Source organism: Coregonus clupeaformis, chromosome 39 (assembly GCF_020615455.1).
Source record: "Coregonus clupeaformis isolate EN_2021a chromosome 39, ASM2061545v1, whole genome shotgun sequence".
NCBI lineage: Eukaryota > Metazoa > Chordata > Actinopteri > Salmoniformes > Salmonidae > Coregonus > Coregonus clupeaformis.
In genome coordinates, this window is record NC_059230.1 from 714768 (window position 1) to 737010 (window position 22243).

Here is a 22243-nt window from a genome sequence, read left to right on the forward strand (position 1 = left end):
AAACCAGTGGAACTTGCACTCACACACTCACACTCAACCGGTGCTTCTCTTCTAACTCACAGGGAAAAGACTGACCTACTACTATTACAGCGACTCTCAAGCAATTCTCAAGCAGCTCAAGACCTACTCAAGCAACTCTCAAGCTCATCTTCAACTAGTTCCTCTTTCAACACTTCAACTTCAATTTAAGTGTGAGTTTGGATTATTATATTATTTAGAACAAGTTTTATCACATCTTGGAATATGCCCCTCATGCAAACTTTAAAAATTTTTATTATTATGTAACAAATCACTAAATGGAAACATATTGACCATCTTTCTGTCTGTCTGTCTGTCTGTCTGTCTGTCTGTCTGTCTGTCTGTCTGTCTGTCTGTCTGTCTGTCTGTCTGTCTGTCTGTCTGTCTGTCTGTCTGTCTGTCTGTCTGTCTGTCTGTCTGTCTGTCCGTGTGTGTGTGTCACTAAACTAACAGTTTTATTGCCCTTCAAGCCAATCAGAAACGAGTATTCAACAATGTCATGGTATAAGAATCAATATTAGAACCCAAAACTTCAGGAGACTGTTCTGTAGAAGTTCCGTGGCACAGCTACTGTCTGTTGTCCAGTCACTAGGTCAGTCACCGCACAGTGAAAGGGCTTTTGACAGGACGAGAGGTGAGTCAAGTTGGACAAACAGAACCTGCAGACCATTATGTTTGAACTGGGGGAGGCTGAGTAGAGGAGTAGTAGACGACAGTAGGAACCACAAGAAACACGTCTTGTACTGACTGTGTTCTGCACAAGCCATGGTCTTTGTCGGCTTAGAGTGTTAGGGTTACTTAGGGTTGTGGTGCTTATCCCCCCCCTTTCATCCTATCTACTTTATAACACACTTCTGTCTCTCTCTTTCTCTCTCAAACATGCACTTTCTCTTGCTCTCTCTCTCTCTCTCTCTCTCTCTCTCTCTCTCTCTCTCTCTCTCTCTCTCTCTCTCTTTTCCTCTCTCTCTCTCTCTTTCCCTCTCTCTCTCTCTCTCTCTCTCTCTCTCTCGCTCTCTCTCTCTTTTTCCCTCTCTCGCTCTCTCTCTCTCTTTTCCTCTCTCTCTATCTCTCTTTCCCTCTCTCTCTCTCTTTCCCTCCCTCTCTCTCTCTCTCTCTCTCTCTCTCTCTCTCTCTCTCTCTCTCTCTCTCTCTCTCTCTCTCTCTCTCTCTCTGTCTGGCTCACACCCGCATGTTCAAGGCCAGCACCTGTGTCTTGTCTCTTGTTTTGTCTCACCGATGTCTGTCTGTACCCACAGCAATCCAATGCCAGGGCCACTGTGTCTCTGTGCCAAGGTGAACGACAAACAGATTTAGCTATAAACAAGCTGTGGAATGCTTTTTAAAAGGGTTCTAAATTCTAATAGCTAGCCAGCAGAAAGTGTGCCTACTGCAAGGTATTTTATGCTGACTCAGAAACTGACCTGGGTGTTTCAAGAAAACATATGGTATTAACATTTTTATATGTAACCCCTCGGGTAACACTCTTGTACAGCTACGCATCTGACAGATATTTTCATCTTTGATCTTTCTTCTTTGATCCTTTTATCATTTCACTAATCGCTCTCTCCTCTCCTCCCTCTCTCCTTTGAATGCTTTACCTGTATATAATGTTGTTAGATTCATCTAACCCTCTCCTCCATCTCTTTCAGGGTGCTGTGACTGTACATGGTGTTGTAAGATTTCTCTATCACTCCACTCATCGCGCTCCTCTCCTCCATCTCTCCCCAGGATGCTGTGCCTGTACGTGTGGTTCTTCCTCGGCATGTCCGGAGCTGCCCTCTCTAACCTCCAGGAGAAACAAACAGACTTTGGGATGAGGGTCTTCACCCAGGTGGCCCAGACCTCCAAGGGGTCTAACGTGGCCTTCTCCCCCTACGGCGTGGCCACCATCCTGGGCATGGCTCAGCTGGGAGCTGGGGGCAACACCCTGAAGACCCTGAACGCCAAGTTGGGTTTCTCACTACAAGGCAAGGAAGGATTGCTGCTGTGTGTCTGATAATACTTTGACTTTTACAAAGTGAGACAGATGGTAGACTTGGCTATATCTAAACAATGAGGCCTTGACGATGACATATTTATAACAATAAGAGACTCTAGTGACAAGCAACATTCCACTCGGTACTGGTACCCCTTGTACATACCCAAGTTATCATTACTCATTGTGTAAATATTATTACTTTTAATATTATGTCTTTTTTTTCTCTCTGCATTGTTGTGAAGTAAGCATTCACTGTTAGTCTACACCTGTTGTTTACGAAGCATGTGACAAATAACATTAGATTTGATTCCCACTATCTCAACATCTCTCTATGCAATTGTGACTCATTCGTTCTCTCATTCTCTCCTCTCCTCTATCTCCTCCTCTTTCTCTCCATCCTTCTTTGTACCTTTAACCATAAATTAAAATCAATTAATCAATCAATCCTTCTCTCCTCCTCCAGAGCGAGGGATGGCGCGTCAGCAGCGTCTTCTCCAGCGGGACATCTCCAGTGTGGAGGGAGTGGAGCTGGCCAGCGGCGTCATGGTAGAGAGGAAGATGGCTCTGGAGAAAGGCTTTAGGCGGGGGCTGGGGAAAGCCTTCCAGGCCTCCCCTCACCAGCTGGACTTCTCCAGGCCAGACCAGGCCCTGGACATCATCAACACCTGGGTCTCTGACCATACCGCAGGTGAGATACAGTAGTACTGAATACAGTATACCTTCACAGATGACACAAAGTGGAGGATAGTTTAGTATTTATCATAATTGTCACAAGCCGGGCTAGAACTCCGGTCTCAAATGTGTAGAGCTGGGGGTACTACCCCTTGCCACAGAGGAGATGTAGTAGGACCCAAATGAAACACCCCAGGCAATACTCCAGGTAAGTAGATTTAATGTTCAAAACAGGAGGCAAAACAAAACAACTCCCCGAGGGGAGAAAAACAAACAAAAGATAACTTCGAATAACTTACTAGGACTGATACGGTGGGACAAAGCAGGAGACACATAGACAGGACGCAATAACCAAGTGAGAAACAAGGGGAAAACACACAGCTAAAATACTCAAGGGGAAACAAGGCACAGGTGACATAGATAAGCTAATTAGGACACATGAGGAAAAACTAAGGCAAAGGGGAACACAGCTGACCTCTAGAGGCCAGGAGACAAACAGGGGAAGCAGGAAGCTGACAGGACCCCCTCCTCTAGGAACGACTCCTGGCGTTCCTTCCAGAACACCCTGGCCCCAGGGTGCGAAAATCTCGGATCAACCCTGGGTCCAGGATGTCCCTGGCCGGAACCCAGGAGCGCTCCTCTGGCCCGTAGCCCTCCCAGTCCACCAGATACTGCAGAGAGTTCTGGACCCTCCGGGAGTCCAGTATCCGGCGGACTGTGTAGGCTGGCTGGCCGTCAATGATCCTGGGAGGTGGCCGGGGTCTGCGTGGGGGGCAAAGGGAGAAGACAAGACAGGTTTAAGGAGTGAAACATGGAAAGTGGGGTTAACTCTAAGGGAGCGAGGCAGAACTAAACGACACGACACAGGGTTAACCTTTCTAGAAATGCGGAAAGGGCCGATGTATCTCTGGGAAAGCTTCTTGGATTCGACCCGGAGGGGCAAGTTCTTAGTGGCCAACCAAACTCTCTGACCAGCTCGGAAACTAGGGCCGTCCGGCGGTGGCGATTAGCCTGACTTTGGTATCTCTGGGAGGTCCGAAGGAGGGTACACCTGGCCTTCTTCCAGGTCCGCCTACAGCGTTGGACAAAGCGCTGGGCCGAGGGGAACACCAACTTGCGCCTCTTCCTCTGGAAACAAAGGAGGGGTTGTAACCGAACTGGCATTCGAAGGGGGACAAACCGGTGGCTGAGGACTGGAGGGGTGTTGTGGGCATATTCAGCCCAAATGATATAGGTGGCCCAAGACGTGGGATTACTGGCCGCCATACACCGCAGGGTGGTCTCCAGATCCTGATTAATCCGTTCCGTTTGGCCATTAGACTCTGGATGGAATCCTGACGATAGGCTGGCTGTGGCCCCAATAAGCCTGCAGAAGGCCCCCAAAACCGGGACGAGAATTGGGGACCTCGGTCAGAGACCACGTCCAGGGGAATGCCAAATATCCGGAAGACATGGTTCATGAGGAGCTCCGCAGTCTCCCTTAGCCGAGGGCAGCTTGGGCAGGGGAATAAACCGGGCAGCCTTAGAGAAACGGTCTACCACCACAAGGATGACGGTGTTGCCCTGGGATAGAGGGAAGTCCCGTAACAAAGTCCAGAGAAAGGTGTGACCATGGCCTTCGAGGAACAGGTAAGGGATGGAGCAGTCCCTGGGGTCGCTGGCGTGTCGACTTACCCTGGTTGCACACAGGGCAGGCCTCAACATAGACCTGCACGTCCTTCTTGATGGACGGCCACCAAAACCGCCGTCGGAGGAACTCCAGTGTGCGACGATCCTAGACCTCGGAATAATCGATGCCAAGGGCTTCTCTTGTACCTCGGGAGAATAGACTCGAGACAGAGCATCCGGCTTGACGTTCTTGGTGCCAGGTCGGTAAGTCAGGATGAACTGGAATCGATTAAAGAAAAAGGGACCATCGTGCTTGCCGAGGGTTCATCCGCTTAGCCTGTTGGAGATATTCCAGGTTCTTGTGGTCTGTGAGAACCTGGAAAGGGTGCTGAGCCCCCTCAAGCCAATGAGCGCCACTCTTCCAAGAGCCAGTTTGGCCGCAAGCAACTCTAGATCCCCCACGTGGTAGTTGCGCTCGGCCTCCCAGACAGGCGCGAGACCTTGAAGGCACAAGTGTAATCTCCCATCCGCAACCCTCTGAGACAGGGCGGCTCCCACCCCCCACCTCTCAGGCGTCCACCTCCACCGAAAGGTCCTGGGTCAGGGGTCACCAGAATCGGAGCAGAAGTGAGCGGCGCTTGAGATCCTCGAGGCCCCTGCTCGGACCCCAGTGAATCTTGGTCCCTCCTCCATGGTAGCGTCGTCAAGGGGCTACCACCGAGCTGAAATTGAACTTCGATAGAAGTTAGAAAAGCCAATGAACCGTTGAACCTCCTTGACCGTGGCAGGTGTGGGCCAATCGTGGACCGCCTTGACCTTCTTGGGATCCATCTCTAGGTGCCGGAGTGACAATAAGCCAGCTGAGTCTGAGAAACATGAAATTCACACTTCTCCAGGCTTAACGCATTGAAGGTGATTGTCAAGGAGCCTCGGAAACCAGCTGTTATGCCCCTCATGCTCCTCAACGGCATCACCCGATATTCATAGTGTCCCGTGGGCGTGTTGAACGCCGTCTTCCATTCGCTCCTGGCCGGATCCGGCACGAGATGGTAAGCATTGCGGAGATCCAGCTTAGTAAAAATGGGCGCCCCTTGAAGCAGCTCAAAAGCAGTGGCCATGAGAGGAAGAGGGTATCGATTCGAACCGTGATCTTGTTGGAGTCCCCGTTCAATACAAGGCCTCAGACCCCGTCTTTCTTTTCAACAAAAAGAAGCCCGCCCCAGCCGGGAAGTAGAGGCATAGATGAGGCCGGCTGCCAAGGACTCCTTAATGTAGGTGTCCATGGCTGCGTGCTCGGGGAGGACAAGGGAAAGATCCGACCTCTAGGAGGGCAGCACCCAGGGAGTAGATCAATGGCACAGTCATAAGTGCGATGAGGCGGTAAGGCAGTAGCCCGGGCCTTGCTGAACACTGCTTTGAACCGGACGAAAAACACTGGGGACTCGGGAGACGTCAACAGACTCTTGAAACTGGGTACTAGGGGCTGAGGAACTCTGAAGCATGCAGGTGAGTTAGGCAGAGTGGGACCCCAGCTAAGAATGGTGCCAGTAGGCCAGTCGATCTGGGGATTATGTCTGCATAGCCAAGGGTGACCCAGGATAATAGGATACTCGGGAGAGTCAATGAGATAGAAGGTCTCCTCCTGCTGGTGTTGAGAGATGGTAAGTCGCAGGGGACTGAGTCGCCTCAGTAACTTTTCCTGGTTCCAGAGGTCTGCCATCTAAGGCTGTAACTGCCTGGGGTTGAGGAAGTAGTTGGGTAGGGATCTTAAGTTCTTTAGCCAAGGTTACATCCATAAAATCACCTGCGGCACCGGAATCGATCATAGCCTGGACCCGATGCTGGTGGCCCTCCCAGGACAGAGTGGCTGGAATAGCTAGGACCGCGTTAGTAGGAGGGAGCTCTAATTTTCCCCATCACAACCCTCCTGTAGCTGGGCGGGGACAGGCGTTTCCCAAGCTCGGGGCAAGTGGAGCGGAAGTGGCCGGCAACCCCGCAGTAGAGGCACCGACGCTCCCTCATGCGACGTTCCCTTTCGTTGGAAGAAAGCCTGGAACGGCCTAACTGCATGCTCTCCGGGGAATCCTGGGGCAGTTCAGGAGCCGGGGCAGCTCTGAATGACGGAATCCAAACAGGAGAAACAGAGCTGCTCAGAGGAACTTGGGACTGAGACACCTGACGGCGAGCCGTTCTCCGCTCTCTTAGACGATTGTCCAGGCGGATGGCCAAGGCTATGAGGGGACTCGAGATCTTCAGCTGGTTCACGGGTGGCTAACTCATCTTGAAGGGGGCTCAGATAACCCTCCCCTGAAAGCAGACCCTCAGCGCTTCATCATTCCATCCGCTCCTTGCTGCTATGGTTCGGAACTCAATGGCAAAATCTGCCGTGCTTCGGGAGCCCTGACGGAGAGACAGTAGGCGCTTGGAAGCCTCCCGCCCACTGACAGGATGATCGAACACCCGCTTGAACTCTTCTACAAATGCAGCGTGGGAGTCACAACAGGCCTCCTGGGACTGCCACACCGCAGAGGCCCAGGCGAGCGCCTTGTCTGAAAAGAAGGGTAATGAGGTAGGCAATCTTGGAACGGTCTGTGGGAAAACTTGAGGGTTGGAGCTCGAAGGTGAGGGAGCATTGGGTGAGGAAACCCTGACAAGAGCTTGGATCCCCAGAAAAGGGCTTGGGAGGTGGTAGTCGGGGCTCCGCCAACCGAGAAGGCCTGTCGTCACTGGGAGGTGACCGGGGGAAGGGGAGAACCAAGGAGGCGTTCAAAGAGCTGGTGAAGGGAACTCATCATTTCGGCCAGGAGTTGAGAATGTCTAGCCATCAGCTCCTCTTGTCGGCTGAGAACGGCTTCATGGCGCTGGAAAGAAGCCTCATGTCGAATGATCACCGCCAACAGGTCCTGGGAACTGAGTGTTTCTGGGTCCATGATTGACTTGGTTATTCTGTCACAAGCCGGGCTAGAACTCCGGTCTCAAATGTGTAGAGCTGGGGGTACTACCCCTTGCCACAGACGAGATGTAGTAGGACCCAAATGAAACACCCCAGGCAATACTCCAGGTAAGTAGATTTAATGTTCAAAACAGGAGGCAAAACAAACAACTCCCGAGGGGAGAAAACAAACAAAAGATAACTTCGAATAACTTACTAGGACTGATACGGTGGGACAAAGCAGGAGACACATAGACAGGACGCAATAACCAAGTGAGAAACAAGGGGAAAACACACAGCTAAAATACTCAAGGGGAAACAAGGCACAGGTGACATAGATAAGCTAATTAGGACACATGAGGAAAAACTAAGGCAAAGGGGGAACACAGCTGACCTCTAGAGGCCAGGAGACAAACAGGGGAAGCAGGAAGCTGACAATAATAATAATAGAATGGAATGGAATGGAATAGAATAAAATAGAATGGAATATAATAGAATGGAATATACTTTATTAGTCAATTATACCATGACATCAAAAATGTGTGTTTTTGTTGTCACAGTACTGACCCCACTGTCTCAACAAACCTCCATAACTCTCTCTTCTCTTTCCTCCAGGTACCATCCCTTCATTCCTGTCTTCCGGTGCTCTGACCGATGAGACCCGTATGGTCCTGCTGAACGCCCTTCACTTCCAGGGGTTATGGAAGGTGCCCTTTGACCCCAAGATGACAGAGGAGAGGATGTTCCACTGTGCCAATGGCAGCTCCGTGCCCGTTCCCATGATGAGGCTCACCCACCGCTTCAAATACGGTGGGTAGCATGTTGCCACTTTAAAGATTTGAGTTGAATTTTAATCCAGCCTTTTTGTGTGTAAACACTTGTGTTACTTTTAGACGACCTCACTTAGGACAGAATCCTAACATGAGATCTGTGCACATGATTCGCGTCTCCCATTGACATCATTTTACAGCCATCTAGTTAAAACTCGGCCCTTAGGGTATGTACTCTTCAACAGTCATTCATACAAGTCAGCCCCAAGCCTGCAGCTATAGTGTTAAAACCAATCATGACTGCTACCTTCACCAATCAAAATGAAACTAATCCAACCTCCACCTTTCCTCTCCTCCTCTACAGGTGAGTTTGTGACCCCCGACGGCGTGGACTACGACGTCATCGAGGTTCCGTACGAGGGCGAGTCCCTGAGCATGCTGCTGGTCTCCCCCTTTGAGCCCGAGACATCAGTGAGCTCACTCAGTAGCGAGCTAACCACCCAACGGCTGCAGCAGTGGAGACAGGAGCTGAGGACCGTTAAACGTCAACTGGTCCTGCCTAGGTTCACCCTGGACTCTGAGGTGGATCTGAAGCCTATTCTAATCAGGATGGGGTTGGGGGATATGTTCAACCTGGCCAAGGCAGACTTCACACACGTCACCAGTGAGTACCTTACCACCATTACTATTCATCAGTTGGTGTCTGAAATGACACGCTATTTACTATATAGTGCTCTTCCTTGACCAGACTCAGGGCCTATGGAATAGGATGGGCTCTGTTCCAATATCCACACTAGCATTCCACTTCTATATTTTCAGTGTTCAACAAATATACTGTATGTTTTCTTATTATTTTTAGACAAAGAATCTAACCTCCCCCCTCTCTTTCGCTCCCTCTCTTTCAGCAGAGGAGCGGCTGTGTGTGTCCAAGGTTCTGCAGAAAGTCAAGATTGAGGTGAACGAGGAGGGAACCAAGGGATCAGCTGCTACGGGTAAAGGACCCATAGACTACATGTTGATGACAGACTCAATTCCGTATTTATTATATGGATCACACACAGGCGGCCGGTGCCACCTTAATTGGGGAGGACGGGCTCATAGTAATGGCTGGAACAGAATAAATGGAATGGTATCCAACACATCAAACACACGGTTTCTATGTTTCTGATGCCATTCCATTTACTCCATTCCATCCATTATTATGAGCCGTCTTCCCCTCAGCAGCCTCCTGTGATATGGATGTACACTATGATAATTCATAAGGAATTGATGATAACTTTACGATAATAGAGAGTTGTGTTTTGACTGTATTGCCTATCATAGAGATGCACATAAAAATAATACATTTATGATGAAATTATGATAGTATCTGAGTTGTGTTTTGACTGCATTGTCTCCTCTCCTGTCTTTGCCCTTTTACAGCTGCCATCATGTTCTCTCGTATGGCTGTAGAGGAGATCACTCTGGATAGACCTTTCCTCTTCCTCATCCAACACAAGTCCACAGGTGAGTTTCCCTTACTTTACCTACATCACAGTGGCAGCTGCTGAGGAGAAGACGGCTCATAATAATGGCTGGAATGGAGCAAATGGAATGGCATCAAACACATGGAAACCATGTGTTCGATGTATTTGATACCATTACACCAATTCCGCTCCAGGCATTACCACGAGCCCGTCCTCCCCAATTAAGGAAACACCTTCCTCCTGTTGCTACATCACCATCTATGTAAAAAACAAAAAAAAATCTTAGCCTTGGTTATCCACTGTCTCCACTCACTATAAGTCCAACTAGCTGTGCCCTCTTTATAGAAGTGCATACACTTTCAAGTAAATTCAAGTGAAGTCAAGCCATTTTGTCCCTACATATGCTGTATGATCTTGTTGGAATTATCTTTGTCCCTCTGACACTTTGACATACTTCCTACCTTGTTCTTTCTCTAATATAAAATATATTTGTTTTCCCATCCCAGGTGCTGTTCTGTTCATGGGTCAAGTCAACCAACCCCAGCAACACTAGTGACCAATAGGAACCATTGAAACACAGATTAGATCACAATGACCATGGACACTCCTATCATTCCATTGGCAGGGACACCTGTCAATCAACTTGCTACTGAAACCGACCATGAATAGTCAAATCTATGACCTGGACATTAACTATAAGTTAATTATATATATCTACATGTTACCGAAGGGGAAAATGCATATATTTTGATAAGAAGTGAAAGTTTATATATCTGTTATTTGCTCTGATGGGATATTTTTATTTTATTTTAATGTGAGCAATTGGTATGGTTGAAAATATGAACATTGAAGAGAAAATGATTGAATGGGAAAAAATATGTCTGTATTTTATTTTGCTGTTGAATGTTATTTTTATTTTCTGTATTGCTCTGTTTGTTCCAACAAGTTGTATTTTTAAAGTATTTATATATTTATTAAAATGACAACTTTTTAAAAACCTAACATGTGTTGAAGCCTACAATTTAAAACGTTTGCATATTAGTGTCAATCTCTTGTGTCCATAACATGTACAGTGACTTAGAAAAGCAATTATTTATTTGGAGTAGTTGGATCCAGAAATATAGGTTTTAATTCCGATTCTGAATACAATAAAATAGGCCCCACAGTATGACATAAGCTGTGTGTAGCCTACATGTTGTGGTTGCAGTACATTTAGGCAACAGAGTAGGCCTAAATGTAATATTGCCTGCAATATGTACAGCCTCTGATAAAACCGGCAAGCTAAATTGTGTAAAAATCGATTTTAAAAAATCTCTCTTGCTGACTGAATGCACACATTTTTGGCAATCATTTCGTAATAACTCAATTTCCATGGAAACCACATCATCGACCGTTTTGTTTGTCATGGCAACACCACCCGAAAATAGTGTACTGGTGTGAGAGACACTCTCCACATCGCATGCCCCCCATCCTCGTGCACATCAAATCAGATTTATAACAAAATTTAGGCTACTCATGAACGCAAATGAAAGCACTTTATGTCTACGTTTAGTTTTACTAATGTAATAGTTTGAAATAGGCCTAGCTCTAGCGAGTTGGCTTGGCTGGCATGGCAACAAAACGGTTGCCTCGAAATGCGCAATGCGCATGTTCACTGAGCTGACGTCTGTCACCGGATTCTTTCCTGCTACTAGCTAGTTGACTGGCCGAATGGGTTGCTCTCTCTAGCGGTAGTATTCTGCTAAAACAGACATGGAATGTTGACGCTTGCTGCGTTTAAAACCAAATCAAGTAATTAATCTAAGAAGACACGAGTTAATATTTGCGTCGAGAAGCCGATAAAATGGTAAGTACTGTTGGCGATAATATTGCCATAAAAAGAGTTGAATAGCTAAAGCGAACTGGCTAGCTCACATTAGCTAGCAAAGTGGATGGTTTCCAGGAAGCAGAATAAAGGGCAAGCCGGTTGGCCAACTGTGTTACCTAGCTAGTAAGGGAAAGTGGTTAATGCTAACATACAGGTAGCTTGCTTGCTGATATACAGGCCGCACATTCGAATTGTGTCTAATATCAATTCTAACTTCGCCAGCAAGATGTACAGTATGGTACGCTCATTAGTTAGCAAGTTACCTTCGAAGCTTAAAACTAACCTTTTGATATTTGCTTAGCCAAATACTATAGTGATTAGACCATACAGTCATTGGATTAGACAAAAATCTAACTAGCTTGTTAGGTCAGTTGTTGATTGGCTACACGTTGCAGATACTCTGTGACCCCCAACCCTGACCCTGCGTTGATACAAATGAACAATGTGTATTGATTAAATGTGCAGCTAACTATTCAGACACCCCTTTCTCTGTGGCGGACCTGCTTGTCAGTCAGTTAGGCCAACTACCTATTGTATTGCTGCCCTGATACCTTTTATTGTACTAGTGTGGACAGAATGATGAACTGTTGACTATTAGACCATTTCCACCTTTGTCAACTTGGTAAACACTCCCTTTATCAGTACACCAATACAAACTGGAAATGCTGTCTCCTTGTCACCAGTATCCTACTACAGGACATAACACCCCTTCATAGTGTCTCTTCTCTCTGTCAGATTCATACTAGAGAGAAAACACTGAGCGGGTTCGACTGTAAGTAAAGTGGATCTAGCATAGCACAAGTAGACTGTGTGTTATTGATTGGTGTGAGTAGTTTGTTCTAGAGCTGGGACGATAAACCGAAAATGATCGACACCGACCAAACCGATCACTTATCTTGGACATTTTGCTGATATCGTTCATTATGATAAATAACCTTCACCGCCCTACTAGAGAAATGTGACGTTTGAAATGAAATAAGTTTGCTAATATGGGTTATTGTTAATGGGACAATTGATTGCTAGAACAGTAGCAGTTTTAACATTTAATATTAAAAAAATGACTGTTGCACATTGTTATAAACTTAATGTTCAAATTATCGTTATCGTGATAATTAATTTAATTTATAGTGGATTTTTGTCTATCACCCAGCTCTAGTTTGTACGGTTTGTCTAGTTCTGTGTATTTAACCAATAGTATATAACCTATCGTCCCTAACATAATGTGTAGCTCAGTTTTGCATCTGTGTTTCGTGGTAACCAACTAACTAGCTAACTAGCCGAAGTGGCAGTCTGTTTATGCTATCATGCCAACTCCTTGTTTGTCACGACAATGATAGCACAAACAGACTGGCACTCAGGCCATTTGTTTACCAGGTACAGTGAGGGAAAAAAGTATTTGATCCCCTGCTGATTTTGTACATTTGCCCACTGACAAAGACATGATCAGTCTATCATTTTAATGGTAGGTTTATTTGAACAGTGAGATACAGAATAACAACAAAAAAATCCAGAAAAACGCATGTCAAAAATGTTATAAATTGATTTGCATTTTAATGAGGGAAATAAGTATTTTACCCTCTCTCAATCAGAAAGATTTCTGGCTCCCAGGTGTCTTTTATACAGGTAACAAGCTGAGATTAGAAGCACACTCTTAAAGGGAGTGCTCCTAATCTCAGCTTGTTACCTGTATAAAAGACACCTGTCCACAGAAGCAATCAATCAGATTTCAAACTCTCCACCATGGCCAAGACCAAAGAGCTCTCCAAGGATGTCAGGGACAAGATTGTAGACCTACACAAGGCTGGAATGGGCTACAAGACCATCGCCAAGCAGCTTGATGAGAAGGTGACAACAGTTGGTGCGATTATTCGCAAATGGAAGAAACACAAAATAACTGTCAATCTCCCTCGACCTGGGGCTCCATACAAGATCTCACATCGTGGAGTTGCAATGATCATGAGAACGGTGAGGAATCAGCCCAGAACTACACAGGAGGATCTTGTCAATGATCTCAAGGCAGCTGAGACCATAGTCACCAAGTAAACAATTGGTAACACACTACGAATTGAAGGACTGAAATCCTGCAGCGCCCGCAAGGTCCCCCTGCTCAAGAAAGCACATACTGTATACATGCCCGTCTCAAGTTTGCCAATGAACATCTGAATGATTCAGAGGAGAACTGGGTGAAAGTGTTGTGGTCAGATGAGACCAAAATCGAGCTCTTTGCCATCAACTCAACTCGCCGTGTTTGGAGGAGGAGGAATGTTGCCTATGACCCCAAGAACACCATCCCCACCGTCAAACATGGAGGTGGAAACATTATGCTTTGGGGGTGTTTTTCTGCTAAGGGGACAGGACAACTTCACCGCATCAAAGGGACGATGGACGGGGCCATGTACCGTCAAATCTTGGGTGAGAACCTCCTTCCCTCAGCCTGGGCATTGAAAATGGGTCGTGGATGGGTATTCCAGCATGACAATGACCCAAAACACACGGCCAAGGAAACAAAGGAGCGGCTCAAGAAGAAGCACATTAAGGTCCTGGAGTGGCCTAGCCAGTCTCCAGACCTTAATCCCATAGAAAATCTGTGGAGGGAGCTGAAGGTTCGAGTTGCCAAACGTCAGGCTCGAAACCTTAATGACTTGGAAAAGATCTGCAAAGAGGAGTGTGACAAAATCCCTCCTGAGATGTGTGCAAACCTGGTGGCCAACTACAAGAAACGTCTGACCTCTGTTATTGCCAACAAGGGTTTTGCCACCAAGTACTAAGTCATGTTTTGCAGAGGGGTCAAATACTTATTTCCCTCATTAAAATGCAAATCAATTTATAACATTTTTGACATGCGTTTTTCTGGATTTTTTTGTTGTTATTCTGTCTCTCACTGTTCAAATAAACCTACCATTAAAATTATAGACTGATCATGTCTTTGTCAGTGGGCAAACGTACAAAATCAGCAGGGGATCAAATACTTTTTTCCCTCACTGTAAGTTGACTGAGAACATTTACAGCAATGGGGAATAGTTACAGAGGAGAGGAGACTAGCTAACTGCTAATGTTCTCTGTGTAGCTTTCAGTCTAATATTGTGTTTGCTGTAGCCTCAGTCTAACTTTGAATGATACCTTACAGTTGCTGTCAATATTTGATTACTAAACTAACAAATATTTATATGGTTGGCTGGTCATTGCTTCTTGAAGAATGATGGGTCTCTGAGTTGTTCTAATGTTACAGTGGGGAAAAAAAGTATTTAGTCAGCCACCAATTGTGCAAGTTCTCCCACTTAAAAAGATGAGAGAGGCCTGTAATTTTCATAATAGGTACACGTCAACTATGACAGACAAAATGAGGAAAAAAATTCCAGAAAATCACATTGTAGGATTTTTTATGAATTTATTTGCAAATTATGGTGGAAATTAAGTATTTGGTCAATAACAAACGTTTCTCAATACTTTGTTATATACCCTTTTGTTGGCAATGACACAGGTCAAACGTTTTCTGTAAGTCGTCACAAGGTTTTCACACACTGTTGCTGGTATTTTGGCCCATTCCTCCATGCAGATCTCCTCTAGAGCAGTGATGTTTTGGGGCTGTCGCTGGGCAACACGGACTTTCAACTCCCTCCAAAGATTTTCTATGGGGTTGAGATCTGGAGACTGGCTAGGCCACTCCAGGACCTTGAAATGCTTCTTACGAAGCCACTCCTTCGTTGCCCGGGCGGTGTGTTTGGGATCATTGTCATGCTGAAAGACCCAGCCACGTTTCATCTTCAATGCCCTTGCTGATGGAAGGAGGTTTTCACTCAAAATCTCACGATACATGGCCCCATTCATTCTTTCCTTTACACGGATCAGTCGTCCTGGTCCCTTTGCAGAAAAACAGCCCCAAAGCATGATGTTTCCACCCCCATGCTTCACAGTAGGTATGGTGTTCTTTGGATGCAACTCAGCATTCTTTGTCCTCCAAACACGACGAGTTGAGTTTTTACCAAAAAGTTATATTTTGGTTTCATCTGACCATATGACATTCTCCCAATCCTCTTCTGGATCATCCAAATGCACTCTAGCAAACTTCAGACGGGCCTGGATATGTACTGGGTTAAGCAGGGGGACACGTCTGGCACTGCAGGATTTGAGTCCCTGGCGGCGTAGTGTGTTACTGATGGTAGGCTTTGTTACTTTGGTCCCAGCTCTCTGCAGGTCATTCACTAGGTTCCCCCGTGTGGTTCTGGGATTTTTGCTCACCGTTCTTGTGATCATTTTGACTCCCACGGGGTGAGATCTTGCGTGGAGCCCCAGATCGAGGGAGATTATCAGTGGTCTTGTATGTCTTCCATTTCCTAATAATTGCTCCCACAGTTGATTTCTTCAAACCAAGCTGCTTACCTATTGCAGAATCAGTCTTCCCAGCCTGGTGCAAGTCTACAATTTTGTTTCTGGTGTCCTTTGACAGCTCTTTGGTCTTGGCCATAGTGGAGTTTGGAGTGTGACTGTTTGAGGTTGTGGACAGGTGTCTTTTATACTGATAACAAGTCAAACAGGTGCCATTAATACAGGTAACGAGTGGAGGACAGAGGAGCCTCTTAAAGAAGAAGTTACAGGTCTGTGAGAGCGAGAAATCTTGCTTGTTTGTAGGTGACCAAATACTTATTTTCCACCATAATTTGCAAATAAATTCATTAAAAATCCTACAATGTGATTTTCTGGATTTTTTTTCCTCAATTTGTCTGTCATAGTTGACGTGTACCTATGATGAAAATTACAGGCCTCTCTCATCTTTTTAAGTGGGAGAACTTGCACAATTGGTGGCTGACTAAATACTTTTTTTCCCCACTGTATGTAGACATATTGTACACAGAAGAGCTCTGTCCATTCTGTTGGCTAAATTGAATAATGTTAGCCTGGTCCCCGATCTGTTTGTGCTGTCTTGCCAACTCGTTTGTGGTCATTGTCATGCCAAACGTGACAATAACCATAGGAGTTGGCAAGACGGCACAAAGAGATCTGGGCCCAGGCTACAATACTGTGGGTCCTTTGACTAAGTCTTATGACTGCTGCTGCTACATCACATCTCATTGTAGGATCTGACACAGATGAGACTAAGAATACTCCCAAAAGGAATTATATTATTGTGCACAAAATGGCCTCTTTTACCTTACTCTCCCACATCACATGCCTCTCTCGCTCTCTGTAGTGTCTCTGAGAACACACACTCCTTAGTTCTCACATCTTCACTGTACTTTCTTTCTTGTTTTCTCACTCTCTCTCTCTTTCACTCACACACACACATGCAGTACACACTACGCATATAAATTATAGATTAATTTTAAAAGGTGACTTTCACATATGATGTTGTGGGCAGGCTATATTACAGAGTTGAGAACGAGATCCGGGACAGTGTTAATGGGGAGAACTGTTGGTGAGAGTTGGGCCATATGCTACTGGGGTTAATAGTCTTGTTGTGTGCGCATACAGAGAGCGTGCGAATGTCTGATCGTTTGAGTGTGTATGTTGTGACGGCCCTGAATTTGTCTGAACCGTCTCAGTGCTTCTCCTACCGATGGGGCGCTTCCCCTTTAATTCCCTATTAAATAGCCAGCATCAGCTGTTCAACCCTCAGCTTGGAAACTCGTTCATACCCAGTTTTGTTGTATTTAAAAGTGTGTACTGAAGCCGTGGCGCAGGATCAACCAGTATCGGATCTACTTATGTCTATTGTTGGACTTTCTCCGCTGGAGATCTGTTGGCGGATTGGATTGTCTGACTGACTGACTATCACTTTTTTTGCATACGGTATTTCATTTGTTTTGGGGCGATTTTATACAGTGTTGATTTATGTGTTCAATTGTAGTTGAAGACTACTGAGATTTCTGATAGTCTTTATGGTTGTGTGGTAGATTGAGACTGGGTTTACGCTACATTTTATGAATGGATAAACATTGCGTGACTAAGGTCACTTGAGTTCACTGCACTCATTTACCAGCCTGGACACTTTTTATGCCTGAGGTACGGGACATTTACCAGGCTGGACACTTTTTATGCCCGAGGTACGGGACATTTACCAGGCTGGACACTTTTTAGGCCCGAGGTACGGGACATTTACCAGGCTGGACACTTTTTATGCCTGAGGTACGGGACATTTACCAGGCTGGACACTTTTTATGCCCGAGGTACGGGACATTTACCAGGCTGGACACTTTTAGGCCAGTGCGGGACATTTACCAGGCTGGACACTTTTTAGGCCCGAGGTACGGGACATTTACCAGGCTGGACACTTTTAGGCCCGAGGTATGGGACATTTACCAGGCTGGACACTTTTTAGGCCGAGTGCGGGACATTTACCAGGCTGGACACTTTTTATGCCTGAGGTACGGGACATTTACCAGGCTGGACACTTTTTAGGCCAGAGGTACGGGACATTTACCAGGCTGGACACTTTTTAGGCCCGAGGTACGGGACATTTACCAGGCTGGACACTTTTTAGGCCCGAGGTACGGGACATTTACCAGTGAACCAAGGATGTTATTGTTTTGTGACTTATTGATTGTGTGATTATTGTGATAATACAAGAAACGCAAAAGAACAGTGGTTTTGAAGTTATTTCCCATGTTTTAAGGGTTTATGAAAAGTGTATTTCCATACTGACTTTTACATGAGTGCTTTGTATTGGTGTAGACTTGACGGACCGGACGGGACTCAAACAAAAAGGAGAAATCAATATTTTCTCTGGTAGGCACAACCTACCTGACACCCCTAACAAACAATAACCTCAAGGCAAAACGGTTACAGTGTGTTATATTCTGTGTGTTTGTGCTACATTAGTGGCCAGGCATTAGTCTCTAGGAGATTGACGCTACACCAGACCACGTGGTGCCAGGGGGTTCCAGTGTTCTATAGGAAGCTATGCTACTGTACAGTTGTTCCTCCTCAGTATTAACACTGTGGGCATACAGTAGACTAATGTACACATTTGTGATAAATTGTGAAAAGATAATGCACTTGAGAGTCATGAGGGAAGAGCTCTCTGTCTGTTTTTCTCTCTCTCCCTCCCTCCCTACTCTCCCTCCCTCCTCTCGCTCCCTCCCTCCGCTCTCTGTCTACCTTCCTCTCTCCCTCCCTCCCACCTCTCTCTCCCTCCCTCCCTCCCTCCTCTCTCTCCCATCATCCCAGTGCAGGTTGTTAATGTATCAGACTCACTGTGTGTGGTGTGGTGTGTCCAGGATTGGTACAACAACTGAATATTTATCTGTCTAGTGTTATGCCTAGATCTCTCTTCTATCTATCATACCCCTCGTGTCCTCCTCTATACTCCCTGGTTTCCCGGATACAGATTAAACCTAGTCTTGGACTCAAAATATATTAAAATGTCTTGCTATCTCCTCCTTATGTATAGATGCGTTTCATGCTGCTGTTCAGTCGGCAGGGGAAGCTGCGTCTCCAGAAGTGGTACACGGCCACGGCCGAGAGGGACAAGAAGAAGATGGTCAGGGAACTGATGCAGGTGGTGCTGGCCCGCAAACCCAAGATGAGCAGCTTCCTGGAGTGGAGGGACCTCAAGATCGTCTACAAGAGGTACTGGAATATATCTCTCTGTCTCTGTCTCTCTCTCTCTGTCTCTCTCTCTCTGTCTCTCTCTCTCTCTCTCTCTCTCTCTCTCTCTCTCTCTCTCTCTCTCTCTCTCTCTCTCTCTCTCTCTCTCTCTCTCTCTCTCTCTCTGTCTCTCTCTGTATGTCTCTCTCTCTCTCTCTGTCTCTCTCTCTCTCTCTCTCTCTCTCTCTCTCTCTCTCTCTGTATGTCTCTCTCTGTATGTCTCTCTGTATGTCTCTCTCTGTCTCTCTCTCTCGCTCTCTCTCTCTCTCTCTCTCTCTGTATGTCTGTCTGTCTCTCTCTCTCTGTCTCTCTCTCTGTATGTCTCTGTCTCTCTCTGTCTCTCTGTCTCTCTCTCTCTGTCTCTGTCTCTCTCTGTATGTCTCTGTCTCTCTCTCTCTCTCTCTCTCTCTCTCTCTGTATGTCTCTGTCTCTGTCTCTCTCTCTCTCTCTCTCTCTCTCTCTCTCTCTCTCTGTATGTCTCTGTCTCTGTCTCTCTCTGTATGTCTCTGTGTCTCTCTGTCTCTCTCTGTATGTCTCTGTCTCTCTCTCTCTCTCTGTCTCTGTCTCTCTCTGTATGCCTCTCTCTCTGTGTCTCTCTCTGTACACACACGGTAGATATACATTTACAAGTTCACAATATTCATGACATACTCAACTCCTACACGTACAGTACTACACCCTACAGGTCCCTAAAAGGATAGGCTGTTTATTGTATACCTACGTTTTCATGGTTGTGTGAAACAGCATGTAGCCGCTACATGCGCTGTTCACACACACTTGAACATGTGCTGCAAATGTTTTCATAAACTGGGTGGTTTGAGCCCTGAATTCTGATTTGGCAGAAGGCCGTGGTATACCACGGGTATGACAAAACATTTAGTTTTTCTGCTCTAATTACATTGGTAACCAGTTTATAATAGCAATAAGGCACCTCGGGGGTTTGTGGTATATGGCCAATACACCACGGCTAAGGGCCTTATTGATTAAGTATAGGCTACTGTCTGTGAGCTACACATACATTAGTATCTGAAATTGTGCGTACTCACTCACTCTGGGGGTGTGGAATGAGCTTCTGAAATGCCAACTGTCTCCTCTGAAAATGAGTTGTCATGGTTGGAATGATGAGTCAGTCAGCCAGTGACTCAGTGTTTGGTGTTACACTCTAATCATTCCCCCCCATCAAAACATCGCCCCACTTTACTGGTAATAATTGTCCTTCAAATGTGGTTCCAGGGGGGATTTTAAGAGACGGACTGTCACCTCGTGATATTACTGTGTGTGTGTGTGTGTGTGATCACAGTGAATGCCACCCAGGCTCCAGCCTGTCTTTTGAGGCGTTTCTATTGTTTTCTCCAGACACTGATGTCTCACGGCAGACAGCGTTTACACTTAACAGTGTGTTCCAGAACAACGGATGCTCAGTGATTCACTGTTATAACTCATGCAGAAGGCATCCACACACAGCACTCTTGGTAAAAGCTGCCCATAGCATCCCATAGTAGCTTAGAGGTTAGACACACAGAGAGAACTGACGGCTGATAGGTACTATAATAGTAGTAGGCCGTTCCTTCTTTTACTGGAACAGTGGCCGACAACTTGCCTGAGCCAATTGGAGAGCCCGGACTAACTAAAACAATTAAGCTGCGTAATATTATGTATTTTTCTAGAGCGTCTTTACATCTTTTACATCTAGCTAAGGAGTTTTGCGCTTAAATAATTGTTTTGTTAGTTTTGATAGTGTGCACTTGCGAAAACAAGTCCATTGTGATTTAATTATAATGTTGCTAGTTATCCAGTTGTGGCCATCAGGCTAGTATCAACAAGGGCTTACTACAAATTATAGCTAGCTAGCAACATTAGCACAGCTTGCTAGTTAGCCAACATTAGCTATCTACATATTTAGAAGCAGGCACAAGCTAAACATAGCTTAAGAAAGCAACGCTATCTAGGCAGACGGTGGATGATCTGTGTGAACCACAACATTTTTACTGCCGACACTGGGAAGAGGTGCTAAGTACCTCTCGGCCGTCAGTATCCTTATTGTGTGAGGCTTTGCACCTCAGTGACTCTGTACAAGCATCTAATATAACCTGCCTAAATGACTACCGACCCGTAGCACTGACGTCTGTAGCCATGAAGTGCTTTGAAAGGCTGGTCATGGCTCACATCAACACCATTATCCCAGAAACCCTAGACCCACTCCAATTTGCATGCTGCCCCAACAGATGCACAGATGATGCAGTCTCTATTGCACTCTACACTGCCCTTTCCCACCTGGACAAGAGGAACACCAACGTGAGAATGCTATTCATTGACTACAGCTCAGCGTTCAACACCATAGTGCCCTCAAAGCTCATCACTAAGCTAAGGATCCTGGGACTAAACACCTCCCTCTGCAACTGGATCCTGGACTTCCTGACGGGCCGCCCCCAGGTGGTAAGGGTAGGTAACATCACATATGCCACACTGATCCTCAACACGGGGGCCCCTCAGGGGTGTGTGCTCAGCCCCCTCTTGTACTCCCTGTTCACCCATGACTGCATGGCCAGGCACGACTCCAACACCATCATTAAGTTTGCCGACGACACAGCAGTGGTAGGCCTGATCACCGACAACGATGAGACAGCCTATAGGGAGGAGGTCAGAGACCTGGCCGTGTGGTGCCAGGATAACAACCTCTCCCTCAACATGACCAAGACAAATGAGATGATTGTGGACTACAGGAAAAAAAAAAAGAGGACTGAGCACGCCCCCATTCTCATCGACGGAGCTGTAGTGGAACAGGTTGAGAGCTTCAAGTTCCTTGGTGTCCACATCACCAACAAACTATCATGGTCCAAACACACCAAGACAGTCGTGAAGAGGGCACGACAAAGCCTATTCCCCCTCAGGAGACTGAAAAGATTTGGCATGGGTCCTCAGATCCTCAAAAAATTCTACAGCTGCACCATCGAGAGCATCCTGACTGGTTGCATCACCGCCTGGTATGGCAACTGCTCGGCCTCCGACCGCAAGGCACTACAGAGGGTAGTGCGTACGGCCCAGTACATCACTGGGGCCAAGCTTCCTGCCATCCAGGACCTCTATACCAGGCGGTGTCAGAGGAAGGCCCTCAAAATTGTCATAGACTGTTCTCTCTGGTACCGCACGGCAAGCGGTACCGGAGTGCCAAGTCTAGGTCCAAAAGACTTCTCAACAGCTTCTACCCCCAAGCCATAAGACTCCTGAACAGCTAATCATGGCTACCCGGACTATTTGCACTGCCCCCCCACCCCCACCCCATCTTTTTATGCTGCTGCTACTCTGTTAATTATTTATGCATAGTCACTTTAACTCTACCCACATGTA

General features: G+C 46.3%; 2 protein-coding genes across 5 annotated transcripts in view; both read left to right on the forward strand.

Annotated features, from left to right (window-relative positions):
• The first annotated feature begins 32 nt into the window (after window positions 1-32).
• Window positions 33-10409, forward strand: LOC121554620 (plasminogen activator inhibitor 1). 2 transcript variants are annotated; one of them, XM_041868269.2, is made up of 8 exons: window positions 33-191; window positions 1747-1985; window positions 2460-2684; window positions 7824-8018; window positions 8343-8642; window positions 8884-8970; window positions 9401-9484; window positions 9951-10409. In XM_041868269.2, the coding sequence occupies exons 2-8, from the start codon at window positions 1748-1750 to the stop codon at window positions 9995-9997; spliced, it is 1176 nt and encodes a 391-aa protein (XP_041724203.1). In that variant the 5' UTR covers window positions 33-191; window position 1747; the 3' UTR covers window positions 9998-10409. The 2 variants fall into 2 exon arrangements, with proteins under 2 accessions (XP_041724203.1, XP_041724205.1); XM_041868271.1 differs by having other exon boundaries at window positions 8887-8970.
• A 700-nt stretch (window positions 10410-11109) lies between these two features.
• Window positions 11110-22243, forward strand: part of LOC121554160 (AP-1 complex subunit sigma-1A) — a 17290-nt gene continuing 6156 nt past the window's right edge. Inside the window, exons 1-3 of one of the 3 annotated variants that reach the window (XM_041867626.2) lie at window positions 11112-11290; window positions 12047-12083; window positions 18699-18877. In XM_041867626.2, coding sequence (XP_041723560.1) covers window positions 18699-18877 — 179 coding nt within the window. In that variant the 5' untranslated portion in view covers window positions 11112-11290; window positions 12047-12083. Of the gene's footprint in view, window positions 11291-12046; window positions 12084-18698; window positions 18878-22243 lie in introns of all 3 variants that reach the window. The other 2 variants (XM_041867624.2, XM_041867623.2) reach the window with 2 other exon arrangements.